Source organism: Pan troglodytes, chromosome 18, assembly GCF_028858775.2.
Source record: "Pan troglodytes isolate AG18354 chromosome 18, NHGRI_mPanTro3-v2.0_pri, whole genome shotgun sequence".
NCBI classification, from domain to species: Eukaryota; Metazoa; Chordata; class Mammalia; order Primates; family Hominidae; genus Pan; species Pan troglodytes.
The window spans coordinates 53,511,106-53,535,177 of NC_072416.2; the positions used below are offsets into that span (position 1 = coordinate 53,511,106).

Here is a 24,072-nt window from a genome sequence, read left to right on the forward strand (position 1 = left end):
GGTGAAACCCCGTCTCTACTAAAAATACAAAAAAAATTAGGTGAGCTTGGTGGCTGAGGCAGGAGAATGACGTGAACCCAGGAGGCGGAGCTTGCAGTGAGCCGAGATCGCGCCACTGCACTCCAGCCTGGGCGACAGAGCGAGACTCCGTCTCAAAAAAAAAAGAGAAAGAATTACTATCACACCATTTCTGTCTTTTGATGATTGATGATACCTGCCAACACCCTCATTGTTTGTACAGCACTGTTAACTATAGGAAGATTTGAGTGGGGAAGGGGATATAAACCAAAGATTAAAATAACTGCCAGCTAGCTGATTGACTAACTCAGACTAGAGATAACAATTGGCCCAGGCAGTTGGAAGACTGGTGAGCCTTTGCAGCCTATTTGGTTACCACATTTTCGCATGAACTGATTTGGTAGGCTGACATATTATTTTATAATTGTGGGGTTTTTTTTGATGTTGTTTGTTTGTTTTACTTCTTTGTATGATATGTCTGAGGTTTAGATATAAACCGTAACTGTTCTTCAAAGCACTTTTCTTTTGATCTCCAACATACTGGAAGATAGAGAAAATAGTCTGGAGAATTAATGATTAATGCATTTTCACCTTTCTTTCCTTCCTTTTTCCTTTTTTCCTTTCTCTATCTCTGTCTCTCTGTCTCTGTCTCTCTCTCTGTCTTCTTCTCTCTCTCTCTCTTTCTGTTCTGAACACACCTGAATGTCTGTGCCTGTGAAGATTTACTTTGTTTTGAGAAGCTGAATTGTGCAATTGATGCCACACCTTATACACATACACACTTTCCATGCTAGGCTTGTTTTCTCAGTCTCTGTGAGTGATTTAGCAGAGGGAAGTTTGATGGGAAAGGCAAGAAATTTCAGCAGCTCCATAGTTTGTTTCTCTCAGGGTAGTTTATCTTGCTAAACTAAGTACACAATGGGAGGAAGGATGGGAAAGAGAAAAGGTAAGGTGTCCCTGTTGCTCTTTCAGCAGCTAGAAATTCCTGTAGTGGAAAATGCTCCCATAAGCCCTTCCCATGTTCCCTTCCCACTTTATCCTCCTTTCCCCCTTTCTTCTTTTCTTTTCTCATCTTTCCTCAAGTCTAGTGCTGTTGTGGTTGGCATTTGGGGGACGGAGGGAAAACCTCAATATCTCTCCACCATTCCTTTACTTTTTCTTCCCACCTGCATTCTTGGTTAGTCTACAAAAACTTCATAATGGTTTTTGTCTCAATTTATCCTACAAAAATATGCTATTGGCTCCTTCTAACATGTCTTTACATTCTCAGATATTTGATGGCAGACAGTTTGAAGGCCCAACAAAAATGTGGTATTCATGATCCAAAGCATGGCATAGTTCACTAGTTTGGGATAATTTCCTTTGGAAAGGTCTCATATCTTTGAAAAACAAAAAAGACCCTTTCCATCTTTGGGTTTAATTTCGCTTTATTTTCATGAACGTGTTCTTAACTCTCTGCTTCAGAGTTTCATTGGGGATTAGTTAAATGTCCAGATGAGTCAGAGCTAAGAGCTTAAACAATGGTTTAAAACAATGACTTCTCAACATTTTTTATGTTTATAATTCAGATTAAGAGTAGATGTTATGCCAGCACACTTGAAGGGATTCAAAGACACTTAACAAGATTAGGAAATTTTTACACTGGCTAAATCAGAAGTAATTATAGCACAATCATTTTTACAGTTATAACAATGTCTTGCAATGTCCAAACAGCATCATTGTTCATTTCATCCTCCTTCAGCACCACGTTATTCAGCAGTTGTGTGCTGCCTTGGCAGTGGTATCTTCTGTACCTATAAAACAGTTCTCACATATTTCTGTAAGCACATAATTTTTTTTGCAAACTTGCCAATATACCATATTATCTGCCTCTTACCTCCTACCACAAGCAAGTCATATCTCTTCCACACTACATCTCAAGATGCATTCATCTTAATTTTCTATCTAACACTGTCACCATACTCACTAGCAGCAAAGCTATATTTCAGTCAGGAAACTTTTTCTGTAAAGGACCAGATAGAAAATATTTTTGACTTTGCAGACCACATGGTGTCTGTTACAACTATTCATCTCCACTATTATAGAGCAGAAATGGCCATAAAAATACATAGATGAATAGCATGACTATGTCCCAATAAAACTGTATTTGCAAAACAGGCCCAGATTGGATTTGACCCACCAGCTGTAGTTCGCTGGTCCCTACTGTATTTCCTAAGCTGATGAAAACAAAGCATGCTCATAGGTTTAAGAACTGGATTACTACAAGTCACTATAAGTCTGACTTATAGTGACTGTTATTAATTTGTGGGTATTCTACATCTGATTTAAAGGGATCACTAAGACTCTTTATTATTGACTAATCTGTCTAGCTCTTGTTACTATCCTCCCATAGTTGTAAGTAGTGGTGTATCATTCATCTTCACAGATGAGAGGAAAAGAGTGAGGAAATGGATTTCTAATTCTGAGCTGTAGCCTGGCATGAGCTCACTTTCTCTTTCTACCAACACCATTATGTGCATCATAGATTATTCCTTAGTAAAATTTAGATAGGTGATTATGATTTCCATTCTGTAAGAAATTTAACAACGGTCATGATTTTTCCCATTTCTGTTCCTAACAAGTACTTAGTTCTTCTGGCATTACTATGTACTTTGTTTAAATACTGGACAGGAAAAGTTTGTGTATACTTTAGCACTTCGGCAATCCAGCCTTCTTAGCTATTGTAAACTTCTGTAGATGTTTTATTACTGTTTCACATTATGTGGAATGAATGTATTTCTTTATTCCAAGTTTTTCCTGTCTGCCCTGTTCTTGTTCTTGGTATTAGTTCAAGTGTTAAATCTTGAGTGCCAATAATAACAAACATCCTTGCCTGCCCCTTCCTGTTAGAGAATGTAGGGTGCTGTAGTGTGCAGGTTTTCTGCTCATGCTGAGAGTTAGGACAGGGCACTTAGGTGGCTTAAATGACTGGAAACAAACAGTAAAGTCTTCTATATTTTAAGTTTCCAGTTAACGTTTTATATGTAATACAGTATTTCATAATTCACATGAAAAGAACCATTTTGATTCCAATCCCAGTTAATCAGGATTTGCTATATGAAGTCTATTCCACAACTTATATGATACAATTTGAAAAAAAAAAAAAAAAGGCTGCAACTTTCTGAGTGTGACACATAAACTTTTCTATTCAGTTGTATAAGCTGCCTTGAAAGTTTGGTTCTATATGTCTGAGTATTTCCCTATTCAATTCTCAGGTTCACTTAGCTCCTCCATTTAGTCCATCACAGTATTTTCTATGTCTGAGTGTAGTTAACTAAAATGTCCATTTAGACATGAGAATTATATGCTTTACTTTTGGCTTCTCAATGCAAGTATACTTGGGAGATGCACAGAGGAAACAGAAAGGAGACTGTAAAATTAAAATGTAACTTTTTAAACTAGAGCAAGGGAGTAATTAGTGGCCTCCTCCAAGAGCACAAGGAAGTAAAGAACAAGGCTTTGTAAAAAGAAAATTGTGTCAGACCAATTTAATTTCCCTCTATGACAGAGTGACAGTCCAAGATGATAAGGAAAACCAAATAGATTTCATCTGTATGGACTCTAGAAAGGCTTTTGATTTCATCCAACATGACATTCTTATCAACAAATTAGGAAGGTCTGGTCCAGATCATATTGCAGTTAGATGAAGGCCCCACTTGACAGAAAGGCTTCATCTAAAGTGGGAGTTGTGAGTCCTTCTGTGTTATTCTAGACGAGGTTCAGTTCCCCTTGGAATTCTGTTTGGAAAGCAACATACTTAATAGGTTGCAGTCACCACACAATATGTCAAAGTGGGAATAAGGGTAAGTGAGCATGTCTTTAAAAGTTGTAGAACCAGACCCAGATAAAGAAAGATTAAATTAAATTAACATATAGCATAAAAAGGTGTAGGCACCAGAAGGAAACTAAATACAAGAATGATGTTGCTGTCACAAATCTAGATTCACAGAATTGTAGAGCTAAACAGACCTTTGGGTATCAAATTGCCCACCTTCTTCATTTTGCAGAAGATTGCCAGCTCAAGAGAGGAAGTTACATGCCCAAGGCCACACAGCTGGTTAATTGCAGGACTGAGACTAGAATTCCTAGTTTGGTATTCTTTTTTACTACAAACTGTCACTATTTTTAAAAAATAATTCTCTTGAGGCATATTTTACATATCCTAATTCACCCAAGTATACAATTCAATAATTTTTTTTTGTAAATTTACCAAGTTGTGCAGTCATCAACTTTCAAGCAGTTTTAGAACATTCCCATCACCCCAGTATGATTTTTTATGTCATTAACTGTTAGTTCCTGTCACCTACTTATCCCCTAGCCCTAGGCAAGCACCAATCAACTTTCTATCTGTATAGATTTGCCTTTTCTGGACATTTTATATAAATGGAATCCTATAATGTATGTCTTTTGTGTCTGGCTTCTTTCACTTAGCATAATGTTTTAAGGTTTATCTATCTTGTAGCATGTATCAGTCATCATTTTATTGCCAAATTGTATTCTTTTATGTGGATATATCGTATTTTGCTTATCCATTTGCCAGTTGGTAAACATTTAGGTTGTTTCCATTTTTGGACTATTTTGAATAATGTTTTTAATAACATTGTGTCTCATTGTGTACTTTTTAAGTCTAATAACTTTGTTCCCCAAATTGGGACTAAATTATCCATCAGATGTGGCTTCTTCCCCTCCTATACTTTTTTTTTTTTTTTTGCAGATATGGATGGTAGAGTTCCCACAGACAGCAATTAAGGTTGCTAGTAATATTCTAATAAATAGCCATAGGGGATTAAATCATCCAGAGGAGAAAAAGCTTGTTAATCTAATAATAGTCTTTTATTCTATGATGGCTTATGAGAAACTGTTAGCCAAATGCCCTCCATCTTCACGGAAAATAAATGAGAAGAATTGGATTTAAACCACAGCAAAAAAACACTTCAGATGGGCACAAGGAGGCACATTTTATATGACAGTCGATATTATCAAGTTAATTTGCAATATTATAAAAACAAAGTTCATGTAATTTTCACTGAGAGAAGCTTATATGAATGGGTTTAAATCTGTCTAAAGCCAGATGGCCCCTTGTGATTCCCTAAAAGGAAGACAGTTCTTTTGTGATACTTTTGCTGAGTAGTTAAAGAAGACATTTGGTTTTTGGTGTTCACAGAGGCCATTTCATTGTGCCTATGAGAAATAAAATCAGTTGTTGGAAAGTTTTACACAAACCACTCAGTGTGGCAGAAGACAGGACATTGCTCTCATGTTCTAGACAGAGCGATGTCCCTTGGCTACTATTCTCTCCCTAATAATAGCTAGAATAATCATTATTCAGTTCTAGAATTACATAATTTCCAAAGTAATTTCACATCTAATCTCCTTTTGACTTTACATTTGAGCTGTCAGTAGTTTCTACAATTACTTGTGAGAGAGACTCTGCCACATAGCAGTTCAAACCCCCTTCCAATCTGATTCCATTTTATTGATCTCCCTTTATCTCTCATCACTCCTAGCAATAGAGTCTCATCTCATTGTACTATTCACCATCTCTTGAATACCTCATATCCTTTAGCTCTTCTGTGTTTTTGCTAGACTGTCCTTTTATATCCCTTATCTATTTGGAGAACTCTGAGACTCAGCCTGTAGTCAGGCCTACACATGATCTCTTCTATAGGTAAATGTTCTCCTTTCCTTTGCCTCAGTAGAATTCATTGATCCCTTTTTGTGTGCCTATACTTGTTTGATATCATAGGACAGTGTACTAGCTGCATAACCTTGGATAACTAGCTTAACTTTTCTTGAATTTTTCTTACCTTATCTAAAACACATTTGTATCTTTCAGAGGAATTCAATGAAACCTAAATACTAAAACATATTATATACAAATATAATAGATTAGTATTGATAGTAGAAATGTGAACACAGACTTCATATTATAATTATACCAGTTTCCTGTAGTTCTACTTGATTTTTGAGCACAGCCATCCTGCTTTATTCACCTTTGTAACCTAAGTACTGAGCCCAAGTCCTGATACATAATAAATCAGATTGAATCATTTGAAGTAAGCAAAGGCGATATTATTATTATCATTTTGTAGATTCGAAATTGAGACCCCCAAATGCTAAGTAATATAATGACTTAATCATTAAGTCCTAGCTACTTTTCCCCAAGTTCCCCAGTAGAACTTCCAATAACCTCTGGAGGACCTGTACTCTGACTATAACTAGTATTAAAGGTAGGATTTCTCAAAGTATTATCCAGGCTACCTGTTACAGACTGACTTCTGAAGATGCTTATTAAAAATATAAAATCAAATCTCAAAAATATACTGTTGAGGGGGGAAAAAGCTAGACACATAAAACCAGAAATGAAAGAGAAGACATTGCTACCAATTTTACAGAAATAAAAAGGATGATGAGTGAGTACTACGAACAACTGTATGCCAACAGATTGCATAAGCTAGATGAAATTGTCAAATTCCTACACAACCTACCAAGACTGAATCACGAAGAAGTAAAACATATGAATAGACCTATAACTAGCAAAGATATTGAATCAGTAACCAAAAACCTCCCAACAAAGAAAAGCCCAGGACCAGTTGGCTTCACTGGAAAATTCCACCAAACATTGAAAGAAGAACTAACACCAGATCTTTTCAAACTCTTCCAAATAATTAAAGAAGAGGGAATACTTTCTGATTCATTCCATGAGGCCAAAGTCAGATAAAAACACTTGGAGAGAAGAAAACTACAGACCAATATGCCATATGAACATGGATGCAAAAATCAACAAAATACTAGCAAACACAATTCAACAGCACATTAAAAGTATTATACACCATGATCAAGTGGGATTTATTCCTGGAATGCAAGATGGTTCAATATATGAAAATCAATTAATGTAACACAGCATATTCTCAGAATGAAGGGGAAAAATCACATGATCATCTCAACAGATGCAGAAAATGCATTTGACAAAATTCAGTACTCTTCCCTGATAAAATCACACAACAAACTAGAAGGAAAGTGCCCCAACATAATAAACACCATATATGAAAAGTTGATAGCTAACATTGTGTTCAGTGATGAAAAGACTGAAAGCTTTTCCTCTAAGATCAGGAATAAGACTAGGATGCCCACTCTCATGCTTCTACTAACATGGTATTGGAAATCATCGCGAGAACAGTTAGGCAAGAAAAAGAAATGAGAGGCATATGAAATAGAAAGGAAGAAGTAAAATTATCTCTGTTAACAAATGATATGATCTTATTTGTAGAAAACCCTAAAGATTACCCCTCACACATACAAAACACAGAACTAATTAAGGGACTTAGCAATGTTACAGGATATGAATCAACACACAAAAATCAGTTGCATTTTATACACCAACAATGAACAATTCTGAAAAGGAAACTAAGAAAACAATTCCATTACAATGGCATAGAAAAAATTAAAATACTTAGGAATAGACTTCAAGAAGGAAGCTAAAGACTTGTACACTGAAAACTACAAAGCACTGCTGAAAGAAATTGAAGAAGAGACAAATAAATGGAAAGATATTCCATGTTTATGGATTAGAAGACAATATTAAGAGTCAGTACTTCCCACAGTGATCTACAGATTTAAAGCAATCCTTTTCAAAGTCCCAATGTTTCTTTACAAAAATAGAACAATCAATCCTAAAATTCATAGGGAATTTCAAGGGACACTGAATAGCCAAAACAATCTTGAAAAAGAATAACAAAGTTGAAAGCCTGACATTTCCTCATTTCAAACCTTACTTCAAACCTACAGTAATCAAAACAGTGCAGCACTGGTTTCAAGAAAGACATATAAGCCAATGGAATAGAATAGAGATCCCAGAAGAAACCCTTGTGTATATGGTCATATGATTTTCAGCAAGAATGCCAAAACCATTCAATGGGGAAAGGACAGTCTTTTCAACAAATAGTGCTGGGAAAATTATATATCCACATGCAAAAGAATGAAGTTGGACCCTTAACTTACACATATACAAAAGTTAACTCAAAATGGATCAAAGATCTAAACATAAGAGCTGAAACTATAAAACTCTTCAGTGAAAACAGAGGAAAAGCTTCATGACACTGGATTTCTCAATGATTTCTTGAATATTATGCCAAAAGCACAGGCAGCCAAAGAAAAATAGATCAATATGACCACATACAAATTTTAAACTTTTGTGCATCAAAGGACACTAACAACAGAGTGGAAAGGTAACCTACAGAATGAAAGAAAATATTTACAAATTATATATCTGATAAGGGATTAATATCTAGAATATTTAAAGAACTCCTGCAACTCAACAACAAGAAACCCAACAAATAACCAGATTTTAAAATGGCCAAAAGATTTAAATAGACATTTTTCCAAAGATCTTCTTTGGTCAGTAAGTATTAATACATTAAAAGATGCCCAACATCATTAATCATTAGGGTAATGCAAATCAAAACTACAATGTTATACCACTTTACAGCCATTAGGATGGCTATTATTAGAAAACAAAACAAAAGAGAAAATAACAAGTGTTTGCAAGCATATGGAGTAATTGGAACTCTTGTGTATTGCTGGTGGGGATGTAAGTGGTACAGTCAATAAGGAAAAGCGTATGGTAGTTCCTTAAAAAGATAAAAATAGAATTATCGTATGATTCAGCAATTCCACTTCTTGGTATATACCCAAAAGAATTGAAAGCAAAGACTCAAACAAATATTTGTATACCCATGTTCATAGCAGCATTATTCCCAATAGCCAAAAGGGCAACCCAAGTATTCACCAATGGGATAATGGAAAAACAAAATGAGTATATTAATGCAATACAATATTATTCATCATTAGAAAGGAAGGGAATTCTGACACATGATACAACATGGATGAATCTTGAAGAAATTATGCTCATTGAAATAAGCAAGTCACAAAAGAACAAATACTGTATGATTCCACTTATATAAGGCATGCAGAGTAGTCAAATCATAGAGCTAGAAAATAGAGTGATGGTTACCAGGGGTGGGGGAAGGGGAGAATGGGAGTTATTCTTTAATGGGTACAGCTTCAGTTTTGCCAGATGAAAAAAGTTCTGAAGATAGCTGGTGGTGATGGTTTCACAATGCAAATATACTTAATGCCACTGAACTCTATACTTAAAAATGGTTAAAATAGTATATTTTATGGCATGTGTATTTTATCACAATTTTAAAACATTTAACATTTTTATAATGAAAAAGGAATAAATGAAAGAGTCTGTACTGTCTGATTTAATTTATTTAAGGTGCAAAAATAAATCTATGGTATTAGATGTCAGGACAGTGGTTATCCTTGGAAGACGGAAGTAACTAGAAAGAAGTATGAAGAGGCCTCTGAGATGTGTGCAGTCTGTGAAATTCTTTGAGCTATCCATTTGTGATTTATATGATACATTTTTTACATGAATGTTACACTTCAAAAAAGATTTTAGCAATGTCGATCACAGACACCACAGCAGCCCTATGGAATCAGAATCTCTGGGAGTGGAAATTCAGGACCTTGCATTTTAAAAATCTCCCTTCTAAATTTTTCTTAAGACTACTGGATTTTGAGAATCTTTGCTAAAGGAAGAGGATTAAATATTCTTCCAATGCCCAAGATTTCTTCAATTCTATTCTAACAATAAATATTTCTTAGAAAAGAAATTTTTGATTTCCTTGCATCATTTACCTTCTTCCTGTTAGGAAAATGCACATCATTTTTTAGGTGCTGAGACAGAGGACTAAGAAATCAATGACATAAACATGCATACTTTAATATTTTTTCTTTAAAACTATTATCCTAAGGTGTCCTACATACTATAATTTATAAATATCTGGAAGAGTGAAAACAATTTTATTGAGGCCTTGTAAAATATGGCAGGTGCTAGGACCTCATGGAACTCAGGTATCTTCAGTAGGATGTGAAACAGCACATCATGGGGCGTGGTGCAGTGTAAGCAGGTAAAGAAAAGCCAGTTCTTCCACATGTAAACTACTTGAACTCCATTTCATCTTTTTTCATACCATCTCTAAGATTGCTGCCGCATTTGCTTGTTAAACTGAAAGCATGTTTCTTGCAAAGGCTCTATTGGAAGGAGCAGATCGAGGTCTTGGAGAAGCTCTTGGAGGCCTCTTTGGAGGAGGTGGTCAGAGAAGAGAAGGAGGAGGAAGAAATATTGGAGGGATAGTTGGAGGAATTGTGAATTTTATCAGTGAGGCTGCAGCAGCTCAGTATACTCCAGAACCGCCTCCCACTCAGCAGCATTTCACCAGTGTGGAGGCCTCAGAAAGTGAGGAAGTTAGGCGATTTCGGCAACAATTTACACAGCTGGCTGGACCAGACATGGAGGTGGGTGCCACTGATCTGATGAATATTCTCAACAAAGTCCTTTCTCAGCACAAAGATCTGAAGACTGACGGTTTTAGTCTTGACACCTGCCGGAGCATTGTGTCTGTCATGGACAGTGACACGACTGGAAAGCTGGGCTTTGAAGAATTTAAGTATCTGTGGAACAACATCAAGAAATGGCAGTGTGTTTATAAGCAGTATGACAGGGACCATTCTGGGTCTCTGGGAAGTTCTCAGCTGCGGGGAGCTCTGCAGGCCGCAGGCTTCCAGCTAAATGAACAACTGTACCAAATGATTGTCCGCCGGTATGCTAATGAAGATGGAGATATGGATTTTAACAATTTCATCAGCTGCTTGGTCCGCCTGGATGCCATGTTTCGTGCCTTCAAGTCTCTGGATAGAGATAGAGATGGCCTGATTCAAGTGTCTATCAAAGAATGGCTGCAGTTGACCATGTATTCCTGAAGTGGGAACTGAGAAGTCAAGATCCTCCCTGGAGGACAGGACTGAAAATCTTGCCAAGCTGTATACAGTTGCTGATACCCTGTGCAACAGCTCTCATTTCCTGGCAAGCTCTTTCACAACCCTACATATTTCTGATCATGTGCTGCCTTTTACTGCTGAATTAAAACAGATATTTCACGAAAAATGTTCTCAGTGGTTTGTATATCAGCTTTTTGAGATTTGGGTTTATATGGACTTGCATATATATGGTGGGGAGGTTGTGGGGTAGAGTTCTAATGGAGTAGATTTTAAAAGGTGTTGCTTATTTAGTGAATAAATTCCAAGGAGTAGGAACTTTATTATTGTTGTTATTGTTGTTAAGAATGAATTTTTTTAATCCTAGAATAAATCAAGAAAGCCCTCAGGAGATACATTTTCCATTTTAAAAAGTTGAGGAGAGAGGTTCAAAATCTGTTTTTCTTGTAATTTTATACCTGGTTTTTCCATTATGTAAAAAAATGAAAAGTGCTTTTTAGGAAACTTATTTAACCATAAAGAAACAGGTTCAGACAATGAAATTAAGCAGTTTTATATAAGGGTAGCATTTTTTTAAATGATGGAGCTACTATCTAAAATTCTAAAGTTCTTTAATTCTGTTTCTTTAGTAAAAAAAAAAGCACATAGCAATTTTGTTTTGTTTTGATACATTTGTAAAGAGAGTCAAAGACATTGAGGAATAAAACAATATGCTCATAGTTCAAAAATGTCTCTAGCTGCCTTAATGAATCAAAATGTTTGCTCTTACACGTACTTCATACAAAATCAGGCATGCCCTGTTGATGTCAGCCAGCTCTTGTCGTGTCTTATCCTGCCTTAGAGCAAGGAAAATTCTTTTGTTCATCTTTGAAAACTACAGGCAGGAAATAAGCAGCAAACAAAGAAAAACAAAAAAAAGAAAAACACATGAACAGTAATCAGTTAAATGGAATGTAAACCAATATAGAGAACATATATTGCTGACTATTGCAATTATTCTCAGCCCTGGCTGCAATTTGGAATCACTGGGAGAGCTCTTTAGGAATACTAATACTTGAGTCTCCAAATATGTTAAATAAGACTCTTTAGAGGTGGGGCCCAGAGATGAATATGTTTAAAGCTCCCCAAGTGATTCTAATGATCAGCCAAGGTTGACAGCCTTGATTGCTTTGAAGTAGGGCCACCTCACAGTATTTTTCAAGCCTGTCTCAACCAAAACTAAGGCCATGCAGGAGAGTCAGTGTTGCCAGCATTCAGGAGAAGGAAGATAGAAATACCAAGAAAATGCCACCCAAAAGCTGGGGTAGTTGTGCCTTTCTTGCGTACAGACCTTGGTTTGGCTTTATAATTTTGATAATAGGCTAATATAGCAGAGCAAACAGAATCCAGAATTCCGGTGCCAGTAGACACAGCTAGAGAGGCTACATTTGCAAGTGCTCGGTTCCTCTGTCTGCTATTTAATTGGTCTCTACCCATTCTGCTTCTCTGATTTTTAATGCATTGTCTCTATCCCAGGCTACTTTGGAGGGTCATCCCGAGTTTGCAGATAAATTCTTCCTTCCTCTTTGGACTCATTTAGAAGAAAGTTGTAACTATGGAAATGACGTAACTAGCCTGTTAACATCCCTCAGCTTCCTGTTAGAAATCCCCAGTGAAATGTGGAGAGGTTGGCTTTTGACCTTTGTGTTCACCATCATCACCATCATACAATATTTATGAAACACCACACACATATAATTCTGAACTGAGCCAAGCACAGAGATCACATCTACTTTCCTCAAGGGACTTGTAATTTAACCTTGGTCTGGTGTGCTACTTAGACCAGGTGTGGTTACATAAGAAGGAGGCTGCTGCCAGCAACCACACATCAATAACAATCTCCCTATTTTAGAATAAGTCCAGGAATATGTTAGGCATGGATGTAGTAAAGTAGCCAAGAAAGGGGAAAGCTGCCAGACATCTTTTAGAGTCTCAGAATATTAGGTTTATAATTTAACCTTTCCATAGGATGGTTGTGGAAAGAACAATGTAACCACATTTTTGTTCCTCACTTTATTGTAAATGTTTCATAAAAGTTAAAACAATCATCTCACACTAGGAGTGGTATTATTGCCCTTGCTTCTCAAGTTGAGGGATTACCTACTTTTACAATTCTCTTCCAGCATGCTCATGGAAAAACATCCTGAAATTACCTAAGTTTCTCTCCTTTTCTCTTCTGAATTTGTATAAGTAACCTCAGACATCAGAGTGGATACTAGAACTAAAAAATCTGGACTTTTTCCAAGTAACCAAATATTTAGCATTGTGTAGAACCAATAGCCTAGCAAGTGATTGAATTTCTTAGTTTTCATTCAATATTTGATGTTTTAAAGGCACATTTTTAATGTTAGAAGCAATATTTAACTTGACACCTTTTTAAAAATTTGCCTGCTCTATATGCAAGACTATTTATAGCCTAAGATTTATATAATTCATATAACTCCATGCCATTATTCTCAAATTTCTGACATTAAGTAATTTAATCAATGTAAATTGAAAATCATACTCAGTGATAAAAATATGTGAAATTATACATCTACATTTTTAAATTTCAAAAGATCCCATGTGATTTTGAAAAGTAACTTTATCTTGATATAATCCACTAAATTTTATAACCTATAAAAAAGGAAAAAGAATCATGTGCTCTGTAACTATGAACAGCAAACTTCCAGAAACATTCAAAATTTTTATGTGATCTTAAAGGTCACTTTAAAAATATTTTTGGGTAGCGGTGCATGTGTTTTTAAAAGTTGGTTTATCTAGCTACCCCAGTCAGAAACCTTATCAGTACTGGCTAGGCATGGTGGCTCATGCCTGTAATCTTAGCACTTTGGGAGGCTGAGGTGGGCTGATTGCTTTGAGCCCAGTAGTTCAAGACTAGCCTGGGCAACATGGCAAAACCCCGTTTCAACAAAAAAATTTAAAAAATCCCCACAACTAGCCAGGCAAGTTGGCGCACACCTGTAGTCCCTGCTACTTGGGAGGCTGAGGCGGAGGATCGCTTGAGCCCGGGGGGTCCAGCCTGAGTGACATAGGGAGACCCTGTCTTGAAAAAACAATTATTTTAAAAAATCTTATCAGTAGTATTAAACAACTACCCATATAGTGGGGACTTAAAAAATATTTGTGGAGGCACTTACAAAGTATGGATATCTAATGTGTCTACTGATCTTGAAGAACCTTCAGAATTGCTTTTTAAAAATATTTAAGTATATTAAAACAATTTTATTCCTAGAAACTGATTCAATTATGTATATGGGTAGAAATATGCTCTTAGAATATTCAGTTAAATCGAATACTTCTTCCTGTACTCTTCTGTACAGCTCAGAATTTACTGTATTTTAATAATAATACTCCTTTGGATTTATAGAGTATCTCTGACGATGTGAAGACTTTTTTCTGTTGGTTGCTGCCAAGTAAATTCTGTTTTATGTAAACGTTTTAAAATTATTTTGACAACACTGATTATCTCTCATTTACAGGGATGATATATTTCAGTTATAACATCAGAAAGAAAAATAGTCCCTCTTCTTGGGAGTTTATCATTGCAAAATGTATTCAAAACCATATCCTTAAATTTTACTAAACATAAAAAGTTATAAAGAGTATCTAATTCCACATGAATAAAGATGTTGAATAAATTCAACTATGAAACAACTGGAAGGAACTGATACCTGAGAATCAGACACATGAGAATCACCACTTATTTTTTCAAGAGTTTTAAGTGGACAATATTTGAACAAGTAGCCTAGAGCTTCCTGCTGGCCCTGAAAGCTGGTGTTGTGTGACTAAGCAGATGAAAGGTGCTGGGGGGCCATGAGCTCACAGTGACCTCCCCTCACACACACTTCCATGCTTTTCTGATCTTGCTGACTTCCAGGAAAGGGATGGGGCCCACTGTCTGGAGTTTCCATGAGACCATTATCTTTTCTATTTGTACTTACCCAATGTAACTCCTTAGTTCTAACTCTGGACTTCTCTGGGCTCCAGATTAGGACAGGTTATGGAGGGATTACGGCCTCCCTCCAAAGAGCTGGTCTCCTTTGAAATGTGGCCCTGAAATATCTTCAAGTCTGGATTTTTTTTTATTAAGTTTATAATTCTTCCTGGGGACCTCAGTAGGTTTTAAAGAAAAGAACCAAAGATTGTGCAATAATTCTTATCATGATACTGATTTGACATTTAAGAATTAAAAAAATAGTATATTTTGCTGTATAATTTTTATCTGTTTTGGGGTACATTTTATCAAGCTATTTGCTTTAGTAAGCAGCCAGATTATCTAAATTTTAATTGCAGCTATGGCAATAGTGAGTTTTGTGACCTCAAGAGAAACTTTTGTCTCATTTTTTTCATTGGTAAAATGAAGAAGTTGAATGGATGATTTATAAGATTCCTTCCAGTTCTTAATTTTGTTATTCTGAATTTGGAATCTTAACAGTATATTGATTTACTAATCCAATAATATAATCTCTCAGAGTAATTTCCATGCTGCTTTTTCCTTCACATTACTAGGATGAAAAGATTCATATACCCTCTCTTGTGATCATCAAGATTCTTTGTCATTCAAAACCACTCGTATGTTAATGAAATTAGGGGTCCAGAATGTTACCTTGTTCTGTGACTAGTGGTAATGTTAAGAGTTTGTCACATTTCTATTTCTCCATCTGCAAAATGACGTAATGATGCTTCCTGACAAGTGTTACACATAGGGTTTGGTAGTATAGATAAAAACTGGATATCTCACAATAAAGATACAACATAAATTCAAAGGGGTATTTCCAATTATACAGACAATCTATGATAGTAACTTCAGTGTCCAGAAATCATTCTTGGATCTGTTCTTAAGAATTTCTATTTAAGACTTCTATGTTGCTTAGTGGAAAAAGCTAATTGCAGAAGAAATGTATCTATGTTGAGCAATAAAGCCATGGTTCAAGAAGCTCCTCAACCTCTAAGGTTCAGTAAAAACAGCCCTCCAGAGTGCATAAGAAAATTAAATGGTGGTGGCAAAGAAGGAAATGATTTCCTTTAATACTCTGCCTTCTCTGAAACGTCTGGAGTGATGAAATGTAGATATTGACTTTGGCGCTGGTTACCATGGTGTATACATTTGTCAAAACACATCAAACTAATCTGGGTGTGGTGGCACATGCCTGTAGTTACAGCTCCTTTGGAGGATGAAGTGGAAGGAACTCTTGAGACAAGGAGTTCAAGCCTGTAGTGCGCTTATGGTCATGCCTATGGATAGCCACTGCACTCCGGCCTGGGCAAGAGAGTAAGAGCATATCTTTAAAAAAACCAAAGACCAAAAAACACATCAAACTGTACATTTAAAATGGATGCATTTGGTTGAATGTAAATGTAATCAACACAAATAAAGCTGATTAAAGAAAAGGAAAAACAAAAAACAAAACAAAACAAAAACAGCTCTCTGACAGACTGGTAATCAGACAAAAGAAAGTCAGATGACCTGAATGTTTGTTTCAGGAATAAACCTTGTTCCTTTAGGGAAATCTTGAAACCTCTGTTTCTACCTTCTCTGGTGAGAAAACGAGATTAAATTATTACTCCTTTTAGTTTCCGCCCTGCAGTAAGATAAAGTGATATGGTGAAAATGATTCTTAACTTTTTAAGTTTTGGTTGCTTTGAGAAGCTAATAAAAGCTACATTTTTCTCTAGAAAGATGTCATAAAAATTGCATACCATTTCAGGGGCTTCACAGCCCTTCCTTCCCCAAATTCATCCATGAAACTCCAGCAAATAATTCTTGCCTTAGTGTTTTAAAGTGAAAGTTCTATGAACCTAGAGTAGTAGGTAACGGTAGATGAGAAAAAGTTGTGTTTTTTTGTTTTTTGTTTTTTTTTTTCTTAGCCCCTCTCTCTGTGCGTCGGAATGAGAATACATTGTTACACAAAGGAAACAGCCCTTGCTTTTAAGAAACTTTTGATTGAAGCGTAGATACTTCATCACAGATGATTATCATACTCTTGTTGTGTCAAATATTATTATTAGTCTATCAAATTAAGTACTGCCCTAGCTTTGTTGTTACTAGTTCATAGTTTATCTGGGAATTTATCACTTGAAAATTTTGCTGCCAAAATAATTCTAACACCTGGTATTATAATCAAGTACTTACTTACAGTTTCTCTTTCTTTCTCCCTCCTCCTCCCCTCCCTCCACCTCTTTATCTTTTTCTAACACTTCCATCTCATTTGTCCCTTCTCCTCTACTCCCTCTTTCTTTTTTAGTTCTCTGTCTGGCCTCTCTTCCTTCAGTCCTCCCTACTTTCTACTTTATCTCTCTCTCTCTTTCTTCCTTTTCTCCTAAGCTTTCTTCTCTCCATTTTCATCTTCTTAGTGCTCCTGTCTAGGTAAACAGTTAATGTACAGGGAAAACTCTGTATTTAGTCAGCCTGAATTACAATGATCAATTTCTTCCTTTATATTGCCATCAGGAAATGCCTCCTAAGGTATATTATACTAGTTATGCTTTATTTTCATCGGCTTAGAAGTGTAAGATCTTCTGGGGTGATGTCCCCCAGGGCTATTAAAGTTGCCCAAGTTTGCTTCAGTTGCTCCTGGTTTACTATAGATTAAGCCTGGAAGAAAGAAAAAATGTAGCTGTGATTATTGCCCTTTTTCTTTTCTTTCATTTTCCACATGTGGAAGATTGCTTAGTAACCCCTTAGGACCCTTAATGACCCTTTGGTGTTGGTCTTTATGGCAGGACCACCAGTAATGGTGGAATGAACACTTCACTTCCACAAAGGATGAAACTCATAGGTCCTGCCTCCCAGAGGGGCTCCCATCATGGCAAAGCTGAGCTCAAGAACCCACACTGGGTGCCATAGAGCCATGATAAATGGCCCCAGTCATAAAAAGTTTATATTTATTGCTGAACAGAAAATATGTTTTTCTTCCTTCTTGGGAATAGTTGGGCTACTTGCTTGCTGTTCCTTCTTAGTGAGACTTTTCTCCAAATAGTGAATGATGAGGTTGAGCTATAAGACATACCTGAATTTTACCTTGTAGTAGGATTAATAGTAATTCCACTAGTGGCCCTCCTAATTGATTTATCCCATCCTTTCACAGAACCATGATGGCAGCATTGACTTCCGAGAGTATGTGATTGGCCTGGCTGTCTTGTGCAACCCTTCCAACACAGAGGAGATCATCCAGGTGGCATTTAAGGTACTGTCAGCCCCATTGAAAGCATCTTGGTCTGCCTTGTAAACAAGTGTTGACTCTAAGTGTATTATTTGAAAATCAGTGAATCTATTACGTGATTTTATAGATCTGCTGTGACATGTACAGGACAATAATGTGATTAAGTCAGTTGCTACTAAGAATAAAGAAAACACAAGCATTTATTTAAGCAAAAAGTCTCTAGAAGTAGCCTAATTAACAGCATCAAGATTGAAGAGCAGGAGATTTCACAAGCTAACTTAAAAAATTATTTCTTTTCAGCTTCCCCATTTTGAAGCCCCAAAGGGAAGTTTATAAATAAACACCACCTGTCACTAGTCATCCTAATTCAGTCTCTGGAAAGTTCTGATCTATCGTTATTTTCTCATTCTGTATGTCAGTGATATTTTCAGTGGTACTTTTTCTAATAAAATTTGTTTTGGCATTGTGGCGTCAGGTGAACACCATCATAAATGTCCCAAGTTCCTACCCCTCATGTCTTCCTGTAGTATCACATATATTTTCACAGCAATACAGGGATCTAAATTGGGAGCAGATGAATAAAATTCATGTCCCTGGTTCCCACAGAGCTTGATGAAAGTTTGAATTGTGAAGACCATTTACTTACAAGTGCGAAACAAGAGGGAAGAATACATTCCCAAAATGTGTGTTCTGTTCTGAGAGTAAAGGGGCTTCATCTAATCAGTATGTTTAAATATGATACTCCCTTTTAGTTCTAAGGTCATCTCTCAAGTAAAAGAGAAACTTCATTTCTCTCCTTGTCTTGCTAAGCTATGTATATTGGCTCTTGTTGTACAGCCACGTAGTTTCCTTGCTTTTGTCCAGCAGGAGAGCTGCAGACCTTCTCTGTTTCTGTTTTCTACTCATCTCTTCCTGACTTTCTTGGAGAAGAATGTCTCCCTGCAATTCCAAGAAGGCTTTTCCCCCTCTATTATCTAGAAAGACTTTCTTCTTCCAAGAGTTCTTTCTTATGTCTTAGAGGCCAATTGGGATAAGCCTTAGGAATTTTCATGTGCACTATCATTGACAGAAGAGCCCCTGAGTTTACTTTTTATTTCAGATTGGTTTAAACTGAGTTAACTGCTAGGCTTATAAAGAACCTAAATGGTTGATGCTTAGCAGATGGTCATAAGGCAAGGGCCAGACTTTTTCCAAAGTTTAAACCCTTCAGCTTTTACAGACTTATTCATCATAAAACCTAAAATTACACACATAGCTAACTTATTCTGATCTAGATATTTCTGTTTCTGTTTGGGGGTTGTACGTGTAATTATCAGTTTAGTTGAGCAAATGGTCATTTTTGGTTTACCAATGAAAGACCTGATATAAAATTTGGCCCTTAATCACAGTAATTACGATTTGAAAGAAGCTGTGAGATTTTTGTCTAGCCTAGACCTTGGTTTGGGGAAGGGGAAGGGAAGAAAGGAGGGCTTAAAACTATAATTAGCTTTTTTCTTTTTCAGTAAGACAAGAATTATGCTTTACACTGGTTATTTTTTAACCCTCCTTTTTAAATGTGTTTTATGTTTTGGAAGTATTTTTGCATACTTTTTATTTAGTAGTATCCTTTTACATATAGGATTCTTTTACATACTTTTATTTGGATAGCACTTCACAGTTAATTTCCCATCTTTTATCTCATTTCACCTTCACAGTGACACTTAGAGTTAGAATATTAGTCAAGATTCTTCATTTGCAAGCAATAAGATAGACTGGCTGACTGACGCCAAAGTGGAATTATTTGTAAGGCTAGGGAGTAGACTCAAGGGAAAACTCACAGCCAGGAAGCTTCAGAGGTCCTGGCTGCAGGAACAGCCTTACAACCTCCCTGGCCACTGCAGTTAAAATGAGCAAACTCCGACTCTGTTCATAATGCACATTTCAGGGAGGGTCCAGCTGGTCTTGGGTCATGTGCGTGATGGGAAAGACAGAATGTTTTCATTAAGATTCCACATTATTCTGTGCAATGGGGAGATATCAGTCCCCATTTCAAAGGAAACTGAGGTGTTAAACTTTCTACCAGAGTCTAGATCATGCATGGGGTTTACCTTAGATCTAGGAACTTTGTAGTGGGGAGTGACGAGTAAGTGAGGGAAATTGAAGAGTTTAGAGAGGGGAGTTATGGCAAAGGACACATATAGAGGAAGTAGAAGTCTTTAGTATGGACCATGTAAAAGGAACTTATACAGAAGTGAGAGACACCAAAGCACCAAACCTGGCAAGAATTTAGACTGTTTAGATGAGTTGGCACAAACTGTTTAGAAATGGAAGGCCTCTGAAGAAAGCTTAGAGCTTGTGAGGAGGGAGCTATGACTGAGTCCTGGCAATTACTGTTGAAGTCCAAGGCGCATGAAGAGCCTGAGGTCTACAGTTTGTGAAAACAGATGTCGATTCACTTTTCACTTTCCAACTATTGTATCCCCTAACTAGGCACTGAGTGGTAAGAAATGGACTTGAAGCCAGAGCTTTGTCTGCTGGGGCAACAAATCTCAACTTCAAATTATACTTTTTTATCCTCCTACCCTTTAGGGACCATTAAAACATGATTCAGTATTTGCTTATTATTTTTTTCATGGTTATCACCCCTTATCTAATACCTGTTTTTCTCTGTTTTTGATCTTGTATTTGGTCAGAAGTAGAAATCTCAACATCAGGAACTCTAGATATTATCTGCCTGGATTTGGATGCCCCCTGTACTACTTGCAAGTGGTGTGACCTTGGGAAAAGTTACTTAACTTCCTTGTGCCTCAGCCTTCCCCTCTGTAAGATAGGACTGACAGTGGCACCTACCATAAGACTATTGTGAGGGTTGAGTGAGTTAGTACATGTAAAGTGATTTGAACACTTTTGATCAGTGCTTATAAAAAGTAAGTACTCATATCATTAAAAATTCTTAAGACCCAGGAGAGGATTTTGAGTATGGAATATTAATTATCCATCAGTTATCCTTATTTTGCTGCATGACTTTCAGTCTACCCCACTCTGCTGCCTTTTCCCCTCCTCCTAAACCATATTCAGTCTCTCCCTTCCTAAAATAACCTCTTTTGTGCTTGGATACTACCCCGATTATCTCTTTCCCTTTGTTTCATAATTCCTTAAAATGAAGAGTCCATATTTCTTGCCTCTGCTTTTCACTTCTATTCATCTCTTGATTCCCATTACCATCTGGCTTCTGGTCCCCTGAAATTGTTTACTAAAATCATCAGGATCCTCTAATAATCAAATCCAACAAACGGTTTTGCTTCTTGCTAGGCCTTCCTATGGCATTTTGCTCTGTTGGCCCTTACCACTGTTAGCATCTCTTCCTCTTTCCTGAACACACCCCCTTAGCTTCTAAGATACATGCTCTGATTTCTTGGTTCTCCTATCTGGCTGCTGCTTCTAAGCCTTTTCTGTCAGTTCCTCTTCACTACTCATACCTCAGCTGTTGCTGTTCCCAGGACTTTGCTTTACTTTGTGCATTCTCTACAGATAAGCTCAAACATAACCATAGTTTCCATTCTTACCCAAATTCGTATCTCAAGACTCATCAGTTTCCTAAAATGATATTCTGAATCTCTTCTTTACTCCTGGCACCCCTGATTCAAATTTAACCTATCTAGGTCTAATTCTTGATCTCATTTGGCACTTGTTCTGTTTTCCCACTTTGGCTAATGTAATCAGCTTTCACCCAGTTGCCTAAACTAGAAGATACCATTTTTACTTCTGACCTTTCCATCACTACAGACCCCTTATTGATATGCAAGTCTTGTCTTTGCTTTTCATGAATTCTATCCCTTCCTATCCTTCCTGCTTCTCAAACCCAGACTCTTAACTGGTTTTCCTGCCTCTGGTTTTATCAACCTCTTGCTCCCAATTCATCCTCCATACTCTGCCTCAAAGTTTTCTCAGTTCTCATAGGATCACACCACCTCCACTCCCATTATAATCCTACAGGATTTGGTGAGGAATTATATACCCACCATGATCTAATTCCTGTTTGTCTCTATCTCCTGACTGGAGCCCCAGGCAATCACTTGCCATTCTTTGTATATTCTGGGAACTTCTCTTCATGTTCTAAGACCCAACTCAAGTGTCAACTCCTATGAAGCCTTCTTGGACCTCTCTGGGTAGGATTCATTATGTTCCCCATGGAGATCCCCTGTCCCTTTGTACTATGGACCATTGGTATAGCTCCTATTTTAATCCTGTCTCTCTCAAACACCAAGCTACAGGTGTTGTGAGGGTAGTAGAGATGATACTTTCTTAATATACATATTTCTAGCCCATGCCACAGTAGATGTTTGAATTATTAAAGACTTTTATTTTCCAAGATTATTCCCTACCACTATGATCCTGAGGGAGCTAATTCTTACATTTTATTTTCTTCAGCTGTTTGATGTTGATGAGGATGGCTACATAACGGAGGAAGAGTTCTCCACCATTCTACAGGCTTCCCTTGGAGTGCCTGACCTTGATGTTTCTGGTCTCTTCAAGGAAATAGCCCAAGGGGACTCAATTTCCTATGGTGAGTAGGCAGTCTGGCCTCCTGACTTAGTTTACAAGGAGGACATCCAGACTATGGACTGATGCTCAAGAGTACTGTTTCTCTTAACTAATTACATTAATAATAGACATAATAGTAATAATGATGACCACAGTAATAATAGTAGTAATGGCATAATAGTCATAGCTAATTATTGAGGACTTATATGCTAGGCATTCTTCTAAACATTTTATATATATTAACCCATTTAATCTTTATAGCAAGCCTATCTAATCGGTATTCTTAATTATTCTTATTTTACTAAGATACAAAGACTTTAAGTAACTTACCTAAGATAATTTAGCTAAAGAACATCAGAGCCACAATTCAAAAACCAAAACAGTTTGGCTTTGGAGCCTGCACTATTGACTCTACACTTTAGTGATCTCTGCTGTCAGTGTGGCCAGGCAAAACTGAACAAGTAAACCAAGTAGGTTGCAACTATAGTAAAGGAACATGGACTGAGGCACCAACAATAATAGTAGCTAAACGATTTATTGATGTTTACTATTAGTGACCTATGTAACTTTTCACATTCCTTGTCTCATGCCATCTTGTTAGCAACTCCTGTGAGTTAGGGTCTATCATGGAGAAAGACCTTGTGGCAAAGTAGCAGGTCTATCCATCAGTAACTGTCTTTTCTCTTGATGGCTCAAGTCCACCCATCAAAACAAGTTGCACTGGACTGAAGCTTCTCTATATTCACAGTGCACTTGTTGAGAAACACACCTCAGTGGAGAGACCAAGATAATTGTTTCCCTGTCTTGGGTTTGATGTGGTCATGGATGTCAAGCTGGCTTATCTTCCCCAGTCTTTCCCCTGAGGCTGGATGGAGACTCCTCTTTAATTACTCTTTCCTTATGGTGTTCAAGAGTTTCAGCTTGTTAACTTTCATGGGATGGGAAAAGTAGATCACATACTTCTCTTACTCTCTGTTTTTAATTACTGTCATTTAGGTAATTAAATGCCTAGGGCACTTAATCTATTGAGTTCATTTGAAAAAACAGGATAAAATGGGAAGTATAAATACTGAGATGAAACTTATGAGTCATAAATTCAAGTGTACTAATTCTTCTCTGGCTATTTTCATAAGGAAGACTATTACTCCAAACTACTAAATTTTGAAAAACTATTTGGAATAACTACTTCAATGGAAGCTAATACTAAAAATGATTTGTAGATAGCCGTAATAACCTGTTGATCTAAGTAATTTTTCAGGGAAATCTGCTTTGTTTTTTGGAGTTCAACCTTTTTCTTTGCAGAATACAGAATATCTCCCCTTTCCCGATATTAGGCAAATCTGCTATTTTTTTCAAGAATGTTTGAAGTATTTAAGTATAATTTTGTTTAAAAAGTAGATATTGATAAATGTCATGAATTTGACCATTTAGATTGTTTAAA

General features: G+C 36.7%; 2 protein-coding genes across 5 annotated transcripts in view; both read left to right on the plus strand.

Moving 5' to 3' along the window:
- LPCAT2 (lysophosphatidylcholine acyltransferase 2) overlaps nucleotides 1–24,072 on the plus strand; it is a 75,653-nt gene that overhangs the window by 47,627 nt on the left and 3,954 nt on the right. For all 4 annotated transcript variants that reach the window (XM_009430812.4, XM_054668411.2, XM_054668412.2 and 1 more), the window contains 2 exons: nucleotides 18,033–18,131; nucleotides 22,518–22,653. In XM_009430812.4, the coding sequence (XP_009429087.1) occupies nucleotides 18,033–18,131; nucleotides 22,518–22,653 (235 nt within the window). The remainder of the gene's footprint in view (nucleotides 1–18,032; nucleotides 18,132–22,517; nucleotides 22,654–24,072) is intronic.
- Nucleotides 10,043–11,071, plus strand: CAPNS2 (calpain small subunit 2). The gene has a single exon (XM_063797827.1). The coding sequence runs from the start codon at nucleotides 10,141–10,143 to the stop codon at nucleotides 10,885–10,887; it is 747 nt and encodes a 248-aa protein (XP_063653897.1). The 5' UTR covers nucleotides 10,043–10,140; the 3' UTR covers nucleotides 10,888–11,071.

Bases quoted from the DNA above. Each gene is read 5' to 3' on its own strand.
- CAPNS2 (XM_063797827.1), top strand. From the start codon at position 10,141: ATGTTTCTTGCAAAGGCTCTATTGGAAGGAGCAGATCGAGGTCTTGGA.